Source organism: Melanaphis sacchari, unplaced genomic scaffold, assembly GCF_002803265.2.
Source record: "Melanaphis sacchari strain LSU unplaced genomic scaffold, SCAv2.0 Contig272_pilon_pilon, whole genome shotgun sequence".
Classification (NCBI taxonomy): Eukaryota; Metazoa; Arthropoda; class Insecta; order Hemiptera; family Aphididae; genus Melanaphis; species Melanaphis sacchari.
Window position 1 is genome coordinate 1 of NW_020271145.1, and position 19,663 is coordinate 19,663.

General features: G+C 30.2%; 2 protein-coding genes and 1 long non-coding RNA gene across 3 annotated transcripts; all 3 read left to right on the plus strand.

The window, feature by feature from the left end:
* Window positions 1–5,338: 5,338 nt before the first annotated feature.
* LOC112595386 lies at window positions 5,339–6,060 on the plus strand (the record flags this gene model as incomplete). Its single annotated transcript, XM_025340550.1, has 3 exons — window positions 5,339–5,442; window positions 5,499–5,730; window positions 5,797–6,060. Coding segments are annotated over 3 exons (600 nt in total), but the record flags the coding sequence as incomplete, so codon positions are not given.
* Window positions 6,061–12,141: 6,081 nt separating this feature from the next.
* LOC112595385 lies at window positions 12,142–13,152 on the plus strand. The gene is made up of 3 exons (XR_003114717.1): window positions 12,142–12,348; window positions 12,663–12,749; window positions 12,975–13,152. It is a non-coding gene; the product is annotated as an uncharacterized LOC112595385 (long non-coding RNA).
* A 5-nt stretch (window positions 13,153–13,157) lies between these two features.
* LOC112595384 (52 kDa repressor of the inhibitor of the protein kinase-like) lies at window positions 13,158–15,784 on the plus strand. The gene is made up of 9 exons (XM_025340548.1): window positions 13,158–13,220; window positions 13,278–13,396; window positions 13,476–13,591; window positions 13,691–14,050; window positions 14,147–14,640; window positions 14,768–14,926; window positions 15,007–15,202; window positions 15,266–15,591; window positions 15,666–15,784. Exons 2-9 carry the CDS (start codon window positions 13,299–13,301, stop codon window positions 15,777–15,779), a joined length of 1,863 nt encoding a protein of 620 aa, XP_025196333.1. The 5' UTR covers window positions 13,158–13,220; window positions 13,278–13,298; the 3' UTR covers window positions 15,780–15,784.
* Window positions 15,785–19,663: the final 3,879 nt, after the last annotated feature.

Below are 19,663 nucleotides of genomic sequence, written 5' to 3' on the forward strand. Positions count from 1 at the left end.
TTTTTTGTGGTGTTTCTATTTTGTATGAGTTGCCTTTATACGGAGTGAGATATAGCCCTTTACCTAAATGTGATGGAGTTTTTCTATTAAACTCATTGGCGACCTTCACAACGTTGGCTACGCCGCCAGTCAGAGCTCCCAGAGCTGACAACCCGGCGAAAATCGGTATGAGTGGTAGCACACCACCTTTTTTCGGAATATTTATTGTTCGTGGAACTTTTGTCTTCTTAGTTTTGAATGTTTTTCGCGCGACGGCTACACATTTTTTAGTCAATTTCATCAAGTTCTTTTCACCAACATTTTTCTTTACAACATTTTTAGTGGCTTTAAGTGCTGCTTTAAAACCACAGCCGCCGCCTACTTTACGTTTTGCTTTCATGGCAGTAGTCACACCCCAAGCCACAGCTTTTTCTTTTAAACTCGAATCTTTAGACTTGAATCTATCCCAGGCTCGCTGCTCTAATATATAATCGGCTTTGTTACGATCTGCGATAGAGTTACTCTGGTCGTACGCAATATCGTGGTCCCTACAAGCAGAGTCCAGTGGGTTTATACCTTTATCACCGCGAGCTAATCGTTTTCCTAATTTTGTACCAGGCCCACAGTATTGATAACCTGCAAAGAAATATTATTATTATTATGATAATATCGAATTTATTATTCTAGACTTACCAGGCACGTGAAGCTCGATTGGTAATTTGTTTATAAGCGTATTGATAAGCCCACCGCCTTTATTCTTGTTGCTTCTTCGAGCGAGAGACATTGTGTACTGATTACATTGTCGTCGTTACAGAGATATTTATAATGAAGTTTATCAAACAAGATATAAAACTAACAGTTGAAAACGTGGATCCACCTACATCGTTTATGAAACAAAGACATGGTGCGCTTCTACCTAATACGATACGTGCACTTGTCGTGGGTCCCTCTGGCTGTGGAAAAACTAATTTAATATTCACCTTATTAACACACTTAAACGGAATACGATTTCACAACGTTTACATATATTCAAAAACATTGGATCAACCCAAATATAAAATGCTAAGTAATATATTATCAGATATTGATGGTATAAAATTATTTACGTTCTATGAAAATGAGCAAGTTATTGAACCTGAGAAAGCTTTACCAAACTCTGTATTTATTTTCGACGATATTATTACTGAAAACCAAAAGATTGCGAGAACTTACTTCTCCAGAGGTCGACATAATTTAGTTGATGTTTTCTATCTGGCTCAGAGTTATTCAAAAGTCCCAAAACAACTTTTGCGTGATAACGCCAATTTCATCGTATTATTTAAACAAGATGAGACTAATTTAAAGCATGTATACAATGAACATTGCTCTGGTGATATGTCATACTCAGAGTTTAAAGACTTTTGTACTTCGTGTTGGCGTCTGGGGAGATTTGAGTTTATCGTGATAAACAAAGACTGTGAACGTGACAACGGTCGATATCGTCACGGATTTGACACATTCGTCGTTATATAAAGTGTTGTTTTTATGAAAAATACCTCATTCAAAGTCATGGCTGCTAGTGGTGAAGTACTCAGTGAACTGATTAAAGCTAAAGAAAATATCAAACGCAAGTATACCGCATTAAAACAAGGAAAAGCCGATATCCATTCACTAGTATCAGAAACGTTAAGTCCGATTATCGAACCATTGAAACAAAATATTAATAAAACAACATTTCAAGCTCCGCCCACACAGCAAGACAATGAAGATTCTCAATATGTTAACGACACAGGCGATTCGCAAGCTTTTAAAATAAGCGACTGGTATAAATCTTACGATATAGACAAAACGTATGGACCTAAAGAACAAAAAAATGGAAGAGTAGTTTTAGGTAAAAAAGAAATTAATCTTGTCGATAATACGTTGACTATTGAAGACATATCTTACCCGCTAACACAAGGGCTTGGTAATTTAATATTTTCAAAAAATCCTAAATTATACACCAAAAACGATTTAGATGCATACAAGTCTATATTAACTCAGACATCAGCGCATCTCACAGCAGACGGGAGAAAAATTAAAAAAGGTGGAAATAAATATTATGATATAATCCAAAATTTGTACCCTTCTGGTGGTGGGCTATCTATGAAATTACGAAAACATAATTTAGTTTACTGGAACGATCCTAACGAGCTAGTCGAAAGATTGAAGTTACTATTGGCGTCAAAGGCAGCTGGTAATACAGGCGTTTCAAACGAAATAATCTCGATTTTTGAAGAACTGCGTGAAGCAGGATTAATAAATCGTATTCCAAATGTCTAAACGTGAAATCGCAGTCGAATTACACAAACCGACAAGAAAAAATTATACAAGGCGTAGAGTTAATGTCTACGGCAAAAACGATCTATGGCAGACCGACTTGGTCGAAATGATACCGTATTCTAAAAAAAACAAGGGCTACAAATATATTCTATGTGTTATTGATTGTTTTACAAAGTTTGCTTGGGCGATACCGTTAAAGTCTAAAACTGCTAAAGAAGTTTCCAGCTCAATGTCTAAAATACTGCATAAACGCACACCAAAGCTATTACAGCTCGATAATGGAAAAGAATTTTACAATTCTACATTTGACGCGTTGATGAAGAAGCACAACATACATAAATATTCGACTTATAGTACTATGAAAGCGTGTATTGTGGAACGTTTCAACCGCACATTGAAAGAAAAAATGTTTAGAGAGTTTACGGCACGAGGTTCGCATGAATGGATTTCTATTTTACCTTCATTGATTAACGAATATAATAATTCAAAACATAGGACAATAGGAATAACACCAGTGCAAGCTGATGCTAATCCTACGTCAGTGGAAATAAAGCAACGAAAAATTATTGACGGAAAAATTAAATTTGACATAGGCGATAACGTCCGTATTAGCACATATAAAGGTGTATTTGCAAAAGGTTATTTACCGAGCTGGTCTACAGAAATATTTAAAATTGTTAAAATTAATGAAACATTACCTACTACTTATCAGCTACAAGATTATACTGGAAAACCGATTGCTGGTTGCTTTTATTCTGAAGAAATATTGAAAACGAATTATCCAAATGACTATTTAGTCGAGAAAATTATACGTAAGAAGGGGAATCAAATTTTTGTGAAATGGCTCGGGTTCGATAATACACACAATAGTTGGATAAATACAAGTGACATTAGAAAATAGTGTCAGTCGAGCTATGGACATGAACGTGTTTGGTAGTTCTCAGTCTAGTGAAACAAAAAAAATTATTTCAAATCTCGAACAGTCGAACAAATCGTTTTCGTCTAAATTAGATAAAATCGAACATTTACTTGAAGAAAATCATAAATCCGTACAAATTCAAGAAGAACAAGTAGAAACGATACAATTAACTTGTATACAGATAGCTGAGCATATGACAAGAGGCGAAGTATCATTACAATCAATCAAAGAAAGTACAGAAGGGTTGAAAAACCTAATACCAGCTATACTCAGTCGACTAAATACTATTGAAACTTATTATAAAGACAAACCATAATGTCTTCAGCCATCTTGGACATGCAATGTGTACTCGGTGCCAACAATAAATACATGATTAAAGAAATGTCTATAGTAGACACAGAAACATGGGCGACCCAACACTGGATTTTTAAACATTCAAAATCCATGGAGGATAACAAAAGTCGTAAAACCAACAATTGGCTGGAGCGTAATTACCATCAACTACCCATAGAATATGGCGATATCGAGTATGAAGAACTAAGTAGAATATTGAATTCATTAAAGTTCAGTTGCATATACGTCAAAGGCGAACAGAAAAAACAAGTTCTTATGGAGTATATACCACACGTCGCACTCATCAACATTGAAGACTTGGGCTGCCCTCGTTTGGATCAAATATGTGATGACGAAACTTTACCTTGTTGTATTTTTCATATGGAATTTAATCCTAAACAATGTACATTTTATAAAGTTTTTAGTATAAGAAAATGGTTTATAAATAATTCTTAAAAATTGTGAATGTATGTACATTTTATTTAATAAACAAAATAATATTTTAACATTGGTTTTTTTATTTTACATAGGTAACCTAAATTTTTCAATAAATGGTTATAGATAACATTAATATATAATAAAGTATATATATACATGGTATTTACAATACATAACAAAAAAATATATACATAGTATTTAATTATTTGGACATGCATTCCATTAGAAGCAATCTCATTAAGTCTTTCTCTTCCCCCGTCCAGTTATGTCCTTCTTCATCCAATTCAGGCCAATCATCCTCGAGTTCGTCTTTCCTATAAAATTATAAATATTATAAGTAAAAAAAAAAAAAAAAAAAATATATAAAATAATTTAAAAACTTTACAAACATTATTTAAATTTTTAGCGAAATACCAGATGATTTTTCGACCCGCTGACGATGAAATTTCAACTAACCCGGGGGACTTCGCCATATCCATGCGTGCTTTTTTCGCTCTAGCAGCCGAAGTGGTGTTGGCGGTGGAAACTCGTTTACCGTTTACGCCCGTAGTTGTATAAGAGTCTTAAAAATAAAAAACCCCCCTAATAAATCTAAAGAGAAACTGATTTTCTTATAATAGTATAAAAATGTTATGTATCGTTTAAAATTAAGTCTATCAAACGGTGCAACCCACCAGCATATAAATAAAATTTATGATTTATACGAATCTTTGAAAATTATATCCCATCCATAATATTAAAAATAAAACTAACCTGTATTACCGTCTTGAAGTTTTTCATTTTCAAATTCGTCCATGGCTGCCATGCAAATCTCGTCCTCAGATACCATGTTCGAGCCACCAGCCGAGATATCGGGGACGAAAATTTGAGGGGCAATCTGTATGTCGCCCTGTGGGGCAACGCGAGGCGCAAACTGTATGACACTCTGTCGAGTGGGTTGAGCAACAACCGGCGCAGGCTGACGATGAGCCGGAACGATACCTTGGAAAAAAAACATTAGATATAATTTAATAATAAAAATAAATAAGTATACATACCATGAGCATTTTTCTCATGCCTCTTAAGATTTGACATGACACTGAACGATGACGCGCAGATAGTGCACGTGAAATGAACACCATCGTGAGTTTTCCCATGTCTGACTAAATTATCTTTACGTGTGAAAACCGACGGACACTGTTTACATTTAAACATGTTGTTTAAGATAATAGCAAAAGAAAAAAAAACTGAGCGTAACAACGGTTTAGAACGGTGTGAACGACAAATATACGCACAACGACAAATATACGCACAAAATTTTTTAAAGATGGTTGAACAAAAATATAAACAGCGAAATAATAACTTTGAAAAAATTTTTTTTTTTTTATTTATTATTTCATAAACCCCATTTGGAGTCGTGCTAAAGATGATGATGACATCATCTTGTCTCGCGATGACCTTATAAGGATACATGGAGAAGGTTTTCAGCAAGGGTAAGCTAAAATTGTTATTATATTTTATCATTTTCTACATATTAAAATTTTTGTAGCGATATAAACAATGATGAGATAAACAACGATGATGTTATTGAAAATAATTCGATTTCGTTACGTAACCTTTATGAGGAATATTTGGAGGTGCGAGACCGTAACACAGGATTCAATGAATGGGCAACACGTGCGGGGTTAGTTTCCCGAGATTTACGTTTAGAGTTTAATGTGTTGGGCTTAATAATGGTCGATGATTTCACAGACAATTCAATTCCTATAGATGAATTCATAGTAAGTTTAAACATAGAAAAATATTAATTAAAATTATTAGATTTACTAACCACTTAAAACTTGTAGGTACAGATATCATTTCAAGACTTATTTTCCTTAATTAGAAAAATTACTGAGCATCATACACAATACTATATATTTTTTCAATTAATATATAGAGGTCGGAGAATAGCTGAAAGTGAAAGAATGGGTATTATTAACTCCGAAGAAGCCAGACATTCTCGAGTTGATTGGAAGATGAATGTAATTATGATTTTATCGTATTATGACTTAACAGGTGATACATACCAATTTATACTAGAGAGACTAGAACATTTAATTATGTTATAAAATGATTATATGTAAAGTTTTTTCTGAAATTATATTTTTATCTATTTGTATGTTTATGTGTTTATATTTATTTGATTGACGTGTAATTGCCGCCTATTAGTATGCTAAATGGTGGTGCGGGATGCGGTGGCGGTGGCGGTGGCATCGGTGGCGGTGTGGAGGAAGCGGGGGTATAATATACGTCACGGATCGGACGAGTAAATATATATGATAACAAATGATAACTGATTACAATGATTAGAATAACGTGTAATATGTTGATAACGTGGTGATAAAATATAATATGTTGATTAAACTGATCCACGGTCAGGCGACCGTTGGTATGTATAGTGGTGGTGGAAATTATACGTCTCGTACTATGCGATCATTTTCAGAATTAGTGAATACACCTCTCAAGTATAAGCGAGCAACTTGCGCGGTGCGGTGTCGATCGGCATGCGGAGCTCGGGTTCATTCCCGGACGATAGAAAAATTTAATTATTGTTCCTCGCGGGGCGGCAATGTTGGCTGGGTGGCGACGGTGGCGGTGGATGGAAGCGGTGACGGTGGTGCGGGATGCGGTGGCGGATGGCGGTGGCATCGGTGGCGGTGTGAGGGCACAAGTAGCGCCGGCTAGCGATGGGATAACGCATACGTAGCGGCAGCGGCGGCGGCTATAGGCGAGGGTGAGGGTGAGGGGGTACGTCACATACGTAGCGGCAGCGGCGGCGGCTATGGGTGAGGGTGAGGGAAGAGCGGGGTAGCGGGGGATGATCATAAGGATCATAAGGATCAGGCTCTAGAATCCCCTTTTTCATCCTACTATCCACCGATGACTCTTATCCGACAAACATAACATCGTCCTGAAACCTTCACACATCGTAGCAAGTACCCCGGGCTACCGTCCCTGCGAGTTTGGTGAGTCTGCTACATATATCACGGAGACGGTGATCTCCTTTCCGAAAATCGTGTACAATCAACCCTTCGACCGATCGACCTGAAACTTTTTGACTTCTAGGGTGGTAAAATAATCGACCAATGATTGTCTAAGTCATGGTTCAACACCTAGTAATCGTTATAAAATATTTAAATGAATTTAATAAAATGTCGTTGTAACAAGACCAAATAAGTGCATTGGTATTGAAATAATAAAATAAATTATTGTACCTATCATTGCATTCAAATTTAACCTACCATAGTCAGAGGTCCACCCAACCCCCGAATGTACAGCAGTGCGGTACCCACTTATCCGCTTTTCTTTCTTTCTTTTTTTTTTTTTTTTTTTTTTTTTTTTTTTTTTTTTTTTTTTTTTTATTGGTCTTGAAATTTAAATAGAATTTAAATTTTCGCTTAGAATACTATGGGCCATTAGCGTTAGTTTAATTTATATAATATGAAAGAATAATAATATAATATAATTAGTTATAATAAATGTATAATATACAAAATAAATACCAGATTTTTTTTAAATTATTTGTTTTAGTTAACCTTGCTGTAAATGACTGTGTTAGTCATTCCGACAAAAAACTTAAATTCATGTTTATATGTTGTTCATTTTGCAATAAAAAATGTATTTATGAAACAACTTTCCTTTACCACCTTCATCAGGTACATTTCCCACTAAAGCAACCAACATGTGTAGGCAGAGAAAATTCAAAGGTAAACAATTTTTTATTTTTTTTTAAACAGATAAAGATGGCAATTTTTTTACAAATATTACTGTAATATTATTATTACTAAATGGTGTTTTCTTTATTTTAATAGAATATGTTAAATATGATTGCAAGTACTATCCATCAGTTCCCCCAAAACAAAAATATAACATCAATAGGTCTTTTACATTTATTAATCAGTTACGGTTCAAGAAATAAAAGTATTGAGAAATTTAATCTTATTTTAAATACGAAGTGCAGTACAATTCAAAGCTTAATATATCAAAAAATCAATGTATGTAACAATTATAATAATATACATATATATACAATTTCACAATAAAAATAATTGTACAATATTTATTTACAGATACTCTCAAGATACAAAAATATAGATAATATTATACAGTATGTAGAGGCAGAGGGGCTTGCTGAATATATTGTGGATTCAGAGCCTCACACATTAAATAATATAACATCAAGATTCACGATTAAAAAAATAGATAAAAAAATAGGGAAAAAAAAATAGCTATAATTAAAAAATCAACAATAGACATACTTAAAAGTGAAGCCGTTAAACAATATTGTAAATTTCTTTTAACTAATCCTCCAATCAACAATCAAAAACCATCAGCCATTTCCGAACTTAACTTTTTTTTAAAAACTAACACTCCATCCCCCTCAATACATAATACATTCAACATAAACAATCTCCTGCAATCGGCCACCTCAATAAAATTCATAGATTACATTTTCAGCTGTATTATATATTACTCCCCTGATATTCTTCATGAGTAAGTCACATTTTGTAATATATCTTAATACCTAATTTGAGTAGTTCAATCATTTTGCATCTCATGTTTCAGTGTCCAATTGTGTGAAGTGGTAACATTAGAAGAAATCTATAATCAAAAAAAAATGTTAATACAACTGAATATATTCATCAAATATGTAGAAATTTACTATCAACAAATAAAGGGGTTGGTAGATGACAAAGACAACGCCATCATGAATTGTCTACCATACATAAATTGTAACCATTTGTATGTAATGGATAAACAATTTTATGAATTCATTATGGCAATAGAATCATGGTGGATGTATCCATTTATTGATCTAAATTATAAAAACACAAAGTAAATTTTAAAATTCAATATTCTATCACATAACCTAAATAATTAAAATAAATAATGTAATAACTTAATTTATAAAAAACAGGTTAACAACAAGGGTTCCGGATGTCACAATTCAAATTGATGACAAGTCGGTCATTGAATTCTTTATCCCAGATCCAAATATCGACAATTACAACACAGTATTAGTATTGACTTGTGTTTATATATATTATGAAAACTTAAATATTACTCAAAAGTACACAGTATGTTAATAATGTTTAGATATTTATAAGACAGCATTTTTTTTAATTTAAAAATATTATCATAAGAACTCATAACATTACCTTTACAAAATGCTGTCTGTTACTACATAATTATTTAAAATGTATTAATGACTTAAATTTTTCTTTTCCTTAGTTATCTAATATATACAATCACATTAAAATAATAATGTGCATTATCAGATATTTTTTTATTCAAAAACCTGCACTAAAAGAAACATTAGTTAAATTGGTTAATGAAAATTATTTGACACTTCAAGAATATCATAGTTACAAAATATACGAACCCAATAAACAAAATATATATAACTATATTCAAAAATTTAAAAATTTAGCTATAGTAAACGACATAATATACATAACAAAAGATACATACATGACGACAGCTGTTTTTTACAATGTAATTTTATTTGTTTGTCTAGAAACATCTGCAATGGTTCTTAAATATAAATAATGTATATAATTATGTGTTTGTTTCAACTTCCAACAACAATTTCCTCAATGACCTCTGCCAAACACAAACCTGCAACAAATCAGAATTTCATAATGCAAAAATTTCAAAAAAAATCAATCTTCATTAAAAATTTTTTAAAGTCAATACTAACCAATCATTTCAATATTACATCTTTGGACACAATATTTAATATATATCAAGAAAAAGCTGAAAAATACAAACAAGATATATACAACTTACTTCAAACTTTGCCAAAACTTAGCCAGGACTCTCAATTATCCGTTGACAAAATCATCGAAATGCTTCAAAATTCAACTATCATCCAAATTCCTTCTTCAAATCCACCTACCTTACAAACAAAATTCACCGCTTCAAAATTAAAGTTTTACGTTCAGGCTTCAGATATACAAAATTATATTAAACAACATTATCCTTGAATAAACTATTTTTTTAATTATTTACATTTAATCTAAATTTTTTTGTCAGAAATTATTTTCCTAATTTTATCCATGGTCTTATTGTAAATATCATCCACATATCCTTTTCGCAACGTGAATTCACTCGGAATATCATTTTTTTGTATATACTTCCAAAAATGTTTTGAATTTTGGTTTCTAATTTGTTCAAAGGAATGATTAGCAGAAATAAAAGCCTCGCACAATCTTTGTTAAATGACGATTTTACTTATTACTTGTCGCTCTAATAAAACTGTTGTTTCCGATTTATTTGATATTCATATCGGGCAAGGCCTTTGATATGTTTGTCACTTTTATATGTTGTGATACGTAAACTTTTGGTTAAACAGAGTTAACCAGTTCAAAAAATCGTATAAAATCAGGCTTTGGACTTGGAGCTTGTAAGTGGTATGAGTGCATTCCTGAGTGCATTTACTATCGTTTTGAAGTGTTTTGGTTATCAAGTCAAATAACGGTCTTCCGGCAGGTAAGTATATGATTTACCGGAGAATTGCAGTTCGATTATTTCTTTTCAGTTATAGTTCTGGCCGCCGTAATCTAGTCCTATTTTTGAAACTTGTACACCGAATAGCCAACGCTTTTACCTATGTAGTCATGTGACTTTCATAACGATAGTACAAGAATTGATTTTGGTGAATTTTCAAAGCGGACATACCAAAAATATGAATGTTCTCAATCTCCCCCTTTGAAACATTTCATTATTTTCGTAATGCGATAGTACTCGTACTTGGAAAATCGTATAAAATCAGGCATTCGACTTAGAGCTTTGTAAGTGGTATGAGTGCATTCCTGAGTGCATTACTATCGTTCTGTAGTATTTTTTCACATCAAGTCCTAATGACGGCCGTCCGGCAGAAGTATATGATTTACCGGAGAATTGCAGTTCGATTATTTCTGTTTTCAGTTATAAGTTCTGGCGCCGTAATTCTTAGTCCTTATTTTTGAAACTTGTACACGAATAGCCAACGCATTTACCTATCTAATGATGCAATTTTTATAAAGATAGTACAAGAATTGATTTTGGTGAATTTTCAGCGACATATCAAAATAGGATGTTCTAATACCCCCTTTGAAACATTTCATTATTTTCGTAATGCGATAGTACTCGTACTTGGAAAATCGTATAAAATCAGGCATTCGACTTAGAGCTTTGTAAATGGTATGAGTGCATTCCTGAGACCATTTACTATCGTTCTGAAGTGTTTTTGTATACATCAAGTCCAAATAACGGCCTTCCGGAAGGTAAGTATAATATTACCGCCAGCTTGCATTGCAATCTGGCGGTAAATCAAGAGTTAACCAGTTCAAAAAATCGTATAAAATCAGGCTTTGGACTTAGAGCTCTGAGATTGGTATGAGTGCAATCCTGAGTGCATTTACTATCGTTCTGAAGTGTTTTTGTATACATCAAGTCCAATCAACGACCGTCCGGCAGCAGGGGCGTAATTAGGGGGGGGATTAGGGGGATGGATCCCCCCCCCAAAACTTTTTTGTATGTTTTTTTTTTTTATTATAGTGATGGTACTATGATTATTATAAATTATGATTATTATTATTATTACGATTACTTTTATTATTATTATTATTATTATTATTACGATTACTTTTATTATTATATGATACTTCAACGCGGCCTACGTTAATCCCGACAGACCGACCGTTTGTATACTTGTATTTCCGATTCTTAAAATAAAACATGCGGGTTGTTGTCGAGAGCCGGAGAGCACACGTGCGCTAGCGCGCATTGACAAGTATACAAATGCCAATGCACAATAGAACCCTGAACAGTGAACCATACTTTTTTCTAATGGGAAGTATTTTCTTTGATTATATTATATAATACAACCATTACAACCGTATACGAGTTTCGTATTTAATCGTTTATTGTCAGTTGTCACTAGTAGCCAGTTGTAGGTACTAGGTGGTAAATAGTAAACACTAAACAGTAAATGGTAATGGTAATACTTGTTGTACATATTATTCATATGAAATATTCTTTTTGATTATTCAAACGTTATTACGTTAAGTTATATGATGGAACAAAAAAGGAAAAACACTTTTGCATCTTATTTTGTCAAAAAAAACAATTCATGTGATAAAATTGTAGTTGATGATCATACCAAGGTGAGAATGACTAAATTATACCTACTCAATAATCTATTTTCTAATTGCTTGGATGTGATTATTATTTATTAGATTAATGAATGTTTTTTCCAGGAAATTACTAAAAACACAGAAAGTGAATCTAAGATTAATGAATGTGTTACCCAAGAAGTTATTAAAAACACAGAAAATGAATCTAAGTTGATACATGATACTTCTTTAAATAAGGTAAGAATTTAATAACAATTAATGCAATTAATATACTTAGGTAATACAATATTGACATATTGTAGTACAAGTACATTATCAATTAAATTATTCAAATTGAGACTGTATGTATGAGTATGAGCTTATATGAGTTAGGTATTGTCTACTGGTGTCTGGCTTACAAATGTAACAAATACATTTTTGACTTTATATTTATTATTTGATTTAGAAATTTGTACTTTAATTTGAAAATGTAATTATTGCACATTCATACCTATGTAGTATGTAATAAGTAATAACCTATTTATTTGTATTGTACATTACATATTTTTAAGATTGACAGCTTAAACACACTTCATCGCTTCAATGATATTGGTTACTTTGTGAACCAAATTTATTTGTCTGATGCTGATAAATATTTAGTAAGCTTGCTTTAAAATTCTCTAAAAAATTAAAACTACTAGGTAGTCTTTAATAAAAAAAAATAATTACACAAATATAAACAGTTACAATTTTATTTTATTATATTATAATATAATAAATAATATAATAAATAATATATAATTTTATTTTATTATATTATAATAAAATAAAATTGTAAATGTTTATATAATAATGTTTATATTATAAGCGTCTTATTTTTGTAGATACTTACAAATTTGTGGGTACCACCTTCAAATTATACTTTTCCATTGAGTCAAAAAAATGAAAAGCGTAAGCTGCGATTTCAATTTAAATGGCTTTTGGAATTTAATTGATTAGCTTACTCAGAAGCGAAAGGTGGAGCATTTTGCAAGTATTGCACGATTTTTGTAAAAGTTGGTGGAAAAAATAGGCAACCTTTAGGAAATTTTGTGAAAACACCTTTTGATGCATGGAAAAAGGCAAAACAGGTTATTATCTTATTTCATTTATACTTGTCATAAAAATAAAATATGCATTACATTTAGGCCTTTCGTGAACATTCAGAAATGATCTACCATACATCCTCTACTCTGGATGCAGATCATTTTTTAAAGGTGTACTCCAAACTTGAACCAAAAATAATAAACCGATTGGATTCTAGTAGGTATGTCATATCATTTAATTGATGATAATTGATGATGTACCTATAGATAATTAATTATATTTGTAAATGTCTAAATTAGAGTAGAGCAAATCAAAGAAAATAGAAAACGTCTTATTCCCATAATTGAATGTATTATTTTATGTGGCCGCCAGGAAATTGCCTTACGAGGTCATAGGGATGCTGGCAATATTTTTAGTTAGTAAATTTTATCTAAGATTATTAATAATATTAATAACCCTGTATGTTTCAGTTTGAATATGTTAATTTTATTTTTATTTTTAAATTGTATTACAGCTCATGACACATCTAATCAGGGAAACTTCAGGTCAATTTTGTTGTATAGAAGTAACGGTGATGAACATTTAACCAGCATACTTCAAACACCTGGTCGTAATAAATATATTACACCACAAATACAAAACGAAATTATTTCATCTTGTGGAAATATAATATTACAAACCATCGTAAAAAAAGTTAATGACTCTCAGTGCTTCTCAGTTTTAGCTGATGAAACCACAGATATATCTGTGACTGAACAGCTTGCTCTGTGTGTTAGGTATATTGATAAAGAAAACAATGTTAATGAAAGCTTTCTTAAGTTCATTCAAGTGCATAGCTTATCTGGAAAAAACTTGGCAGATTCTATTTTGAATGGTAAATTGTATTTGGGATTTGAGTTCATAGTATACCTATTACCTACTTAATGTTCTAATTTACTAAAATGTTACTGTTTTACAATTTTATATATAGGTTTAATAAGTTGTGGAATAGATTGTGATTTTTTGTATGGGCAGGGTTATGACGGAGCAAGTAACATGTCTGGTCAATTTCAGGGTGTACAAGCACATATAAGATCCAAATACCCTAAAGCAATTTATGTGCATTGTGCAGCCCACTCTCTAAATTTAGCAGTTTCAACTGCTAGTAATATTAAGCCAGTTAGAAACTGCTTAGGAATTATTGAAAAATTATATGTATTTTTCAATACTCCGAAACGAAATGCAGTACTTTTGTCAGCTATTGAAAATAGCAATACTGATCAAAAAGTTAAGACACTTAAAAGGTTATGTGCAACGCGCTGGGTACAGCGGTATGATTCTGTTCATGATTTTATTGAACTTTTTGAATTTTTAGTAAACGCTTTAGAGTGTATAACCGAATGGAATGATTCTTCAGCTACAGATGCAACATTACTTTTAAAATCATTTGACTCAGAATTCATTATTTCTGTTAATATTGTTCAGGTAAAAAAAAAAAATATTTTATTTATAAGTATTTAAAATGAGACATTATTTTGGTAGTTTAACCTTGGTACCTAACTTTATAATAAAATAAGCTTTAAATTAATTTTATTTTTCATGATTTTTTTAGCTTATGTTTTCATTCGGATTACCCTTATGTAAACAATTGCAAAAAATAAATATTGATTTAAAGGAAGCTATCAATTTAGCACAAGACACTGTTGATGAATTGAAGACAATTAGAAATAATTGTGATGATGAATTTAATAACATATTTTCAAAAGCAAAGGTAAATATACAATATACAGCGCATTTGTTTAATGTTTATGGTATCTACTATGTGTTTTATTTTATAATCGTTTTTTATAGAAAATGGCTGATAAGGTAGAGGTAGAGTTAAAATATAAAAGATTGGGGAAAAGACAAACCAATCGAGCTAACCCATTAACTGATCAAACCATAAGTGTAAATGATTATTTTAAAATAACTGTGTTTATTTCATACATTGATTTTTTTATAAGTCAATTAACTGAGCGATTTTTATCACATTCCAAAGTATTTAATGGTAAAAAAAAATTCTAAAATATTTTTGAAATTGTAAATTTACTAATAATATTTTTTTTATCAGGTTTTGGATGTTTGTTTTCAAGTAATGAGCATTTCACAGAAGATGATCAATTACATTTTACGCAGTTAGTTGAATTTTATTCTCCTCAGGTAGACAAAAATAATTCATTAACAGAGTTAAGACTTTGGCGAACAAAACTCAGGAGAACTAGCTGTATACCTAAAACTGGGATTGATGCACTTACAGAATGCAACAAAGAGATATACCCTAACATTTATTTATTATTAAAAATATTGTGTACATTACCCGTATCTACCACTACTCCTGAACGTATGTTTTCAGCTCTAAAAAGAGTTAAAACATACCTACGGAATACTATGACTGAAGTAAGTAGCTCTTAAAATTTGATTTATATTTCAAATTAATAATACTGACAATTAATTATTTAAATCATTTTTAGGATAGGTTAAATGGGTTAAGTATGTTGGCGGTCCATAGAGACATTAAAGTTAGTCCTGAAGATGTATTAGATGATATTGCTAAAAGACCAAGAAAATTGGATCTAGTTTTGTAAAATTATTCAAGCTACCTAAAAATATCATAAATACTTAAATTGTATATTGTATAATATATTAATATAGTTATAAAATAAATAATTTTCTAATAAATTGTATTTTTTAATAACTATAATAAAAAAAAATTTGTTCTGGTGGGGTGAGGGGGGGGGGTTACTGTATGAGGTGTACAGATAATGCTAAAACCTATTATCCCCCCCCCAAACCAAATTCCTTATTACGCCACTGCGTGACGTTATCGTGTTATCTTTCGGGATATTTTACATAAACTATTATAGTCAAACTATTTTTAACTTATACGGTATAATATTACCGTAAAAGGTCTATGTTAAAACCTCGATTAAAGATAGTGTTATCCATGATAACCATGGATTCACTGTAGGTAACAGTTTAACCATGCTTACAAGTTTTAACTGATTAAATTCAAATCAGTCAACGAATAAACAATAAAATATGATAATAATACAGTCTTATAGAGTATTTTAGTATTATACGCTATGAGTAGTCTACACATCACGGACACGGACTATATACTGTGTATCATAGTCCGTGCTAAATATGGTTTAAATTTATAATTATTATTAAAATCTGTTATTCTAAAAAAAAAAAATTATGACACAGAGACCGGCCCACCGGGAAAACTCCCGACGTCCCGCCGGCCCAATCCGTGCCTGCGTATCGGTGAATTTGATTTTTCAATAGCTGTAGTCGATTCAGTATCGAAATGCCATTTAGATATTGTATAATATTTGTTGGTCGTCAAAAATTACTTATCTTGTTAATTTAAACGAAGCAGATAATATTTATGATCTTCGAAAATTAATAAAAAAATCAAAAATTACTAAAGTATATACAAAATATGTACTAATTTACTAAATACCTATATAAAAATATGTATTTATAACATAATATGTAAAAATAGGTAAAATAAATTTGGGTTTATTTTAATTAGAATGATCTAAATCGTTCACATTTTTTATCAGATTCGAAATATCTCATTCCAATAAAATTATGTATTTACAATAAAGTTCGTTGCCTACTAATAATAAATAAAAATATTTTAAAAATTAAATTAAGAGCACTTACATAGTTACGTCTAATGAAATTCAAATAAAATTAAAACTCGTTGCCACAATGATTCAGTTAAAAGTGATTTGCATGTTTTTAATCGTTTGTTCACCAAGTAAAAAAATAAATAAGATAAGAAATGAATAATCGATACATGCTAGAATTCTATTTATAATTATTTTGTTTGAGCAATACGGGCTGAGACGGCGGCCGGTTGATCGATGTGTCTTTTTCTTATCGATTACAGAAAAAACTCAAATAGTTGACAACAATTTAAAATAATAAATAAAGTATAATGCATTACCTAAATAAAATGATTTTCACTTTGCAAAAACACATTACATGTAATACGTTAATATTTAATTTTAATACCAACAGAAAAATATGATTTATTGATTTTTTTTTTATCATTTTACATATTTTATAGTTTTCATATTTTATTTATTTTTTACATTTCATGTAATTTCCTTTTAAATAAAACAGCGATATGATTTTATTATTAATTTTATTGCATTTTAATATTATTTTAACCAACTCAATAACATTTTTAGTTTTGATATTTTATTTTAAAATGTGATATAAATAAAATAAAATAAAATTAAATTAAACTCTATACAACTTAAGGAAGACTATAAAATACATAAGTAACTAAAATATTATTCTAGTTACTAATTTATTTTTAATTTTATTTATATTACAAATAATAGTTTAGAATATTATGCTCTAAAATCGATATCGTATACAATTTAAATAAATTAAATTGGATAATGTGACTAAACACACTTAAATATCAAAATTTTGATATATTATTGAGATAAATATTACATTGTGAAGCAAAAGAAAAATCTTGTGAATGAATTGCAAAATAACAAAATATAATTAGGTACATATAATTCCTTTTTGTACCTATGCATCCTCATGATATTAAGTACTTTTTTCAGTCAGTGTCAAAAAACATATATTACTTTTATACAGTATAAGTATTTTTTATAGATTTTAAATGTTAAAATGTTCTAACAGTGTCCGACAAAGTAGCAACAATTTTGTTGGATGGTTTGAATTTATGTTTACTAATGTAGTGTTACAAAGTTCACACAGGTATCTAAATCGTACAATGATATTAATAAGGTTCCCTGAAATGAAAATTGAGTTTTCTCGGAAGCTGTTCGGTTACAAATTATGTGATGTCGGTTTCTATTAGTTGCTAAGGGGTTACTAAATTTCAGGATTGATTCGGAAATTATAGGAAAAAGTCGGGGGGCCAACTTCATAGACGTGTGAATAGTGCCTATTATGTGCATTAAAATATCGAGACATGGCTCCATTCATTGTGTAGGGTCTAAGGCTGTAGGCGTAATCAAAGAACCGTATTTAAGATTAAAAAGATTTAAGATATTTGTGTGCCACTATTAAAAAAAAAAAAAAAAATAGCTTCCTTTAATGGCCACTTTTATCTAGCCTAGGCACGTGCCTACCCTGTCTATACGTTAATCCGGCCCTTGTATTAGCCTATAAGGTACTCGTTTAAATTGTTAAATACCTAGTAAATTGATATATTAATACAGTAGATATAAATTATTTCAACTAAAATATTAATATAAATTACATTTTTTTTGTTGCTCATACGACAATAATTACGTATTTTATGTTTTTTCAATTTTTTTTTTAACATGACATATTAAGCTTAATTTTGTATTTTGTATTTTTTGTAACATCTATGCGTGGATATGAAAAATCCTTTAATTTCAACGTGTATTTAGAAAAACTGTAGATTTCTTAAATTATTTTTAATAAAAACTTGATTGATAGCTATATTTTCGCATAATCTGTATTAAGGATTTGAAATATTTATTAAATAATTAATAGACATAAGCAAATAACATATTTTCATTCCTTATTATGAAGTTTTGGTTCTAAGTTTAACGCAGGTCAACCTGAGAGAACATATTATAATAAATTATAAAAATTGAATTTATATGCTAAATGTGTACATTAATTTTATTGAGAAAAAACGATTTTTAAATTATTAAGACTACTACCGCGGCCAATTATTGAGATATAAGAAATTAAAACAAATATTTTATTGAAATTTTAAACTAGATAGCGCTTACAGTACCACTCACATTTTGTAATATAAATTATTTTTATTTATTAAATACATTTATTTTATCATAATGTATTATAATTTCATTGAAAAAATATAAACTTTAAATATAATTATATGCAGACTATCCAACAATAGATTCTGAGAGACTGAATGAGTAACTGAAATTATAATATTACAACGTGTCAACTTGTAACGTAAATATCCATGAAATGTTTAAATACTTCACTATTCTTTACAGATTTATTGTTGAATATTTATCTATAATTTTATTGCGGTTTTAAATATGAATTGAAAATTAATGAAAATTTTATACTTAGTAAAGGTCATTAATTATTTATCATGTAAACATGAACAAGTACAAATAGTTAACAACAATTTTTATTATTAGATTTTCAGAGTTACAATCAAATTAATTAATAACTAGATGTTTCAATTTCAAATCTTAATAACGCTTTAACAGCTCTACACTGTATAATAATTATTATCATTTTGATGTAGAATGTTATTAAATTGAATTGAAATTTAACTTCTAAATATATTAATATTATACTAAAATTAAAATTAAAACAATAAAGTTATGTACTATAAATGTATATAATAGGTGAATTACATTTTATTTTTATGATTGATAAAGGTGTTTATCGTGTTATTGATATCTCATATGACATACCTATCTGTAATTACGACAATGGCAACTGTCTTTAGGTA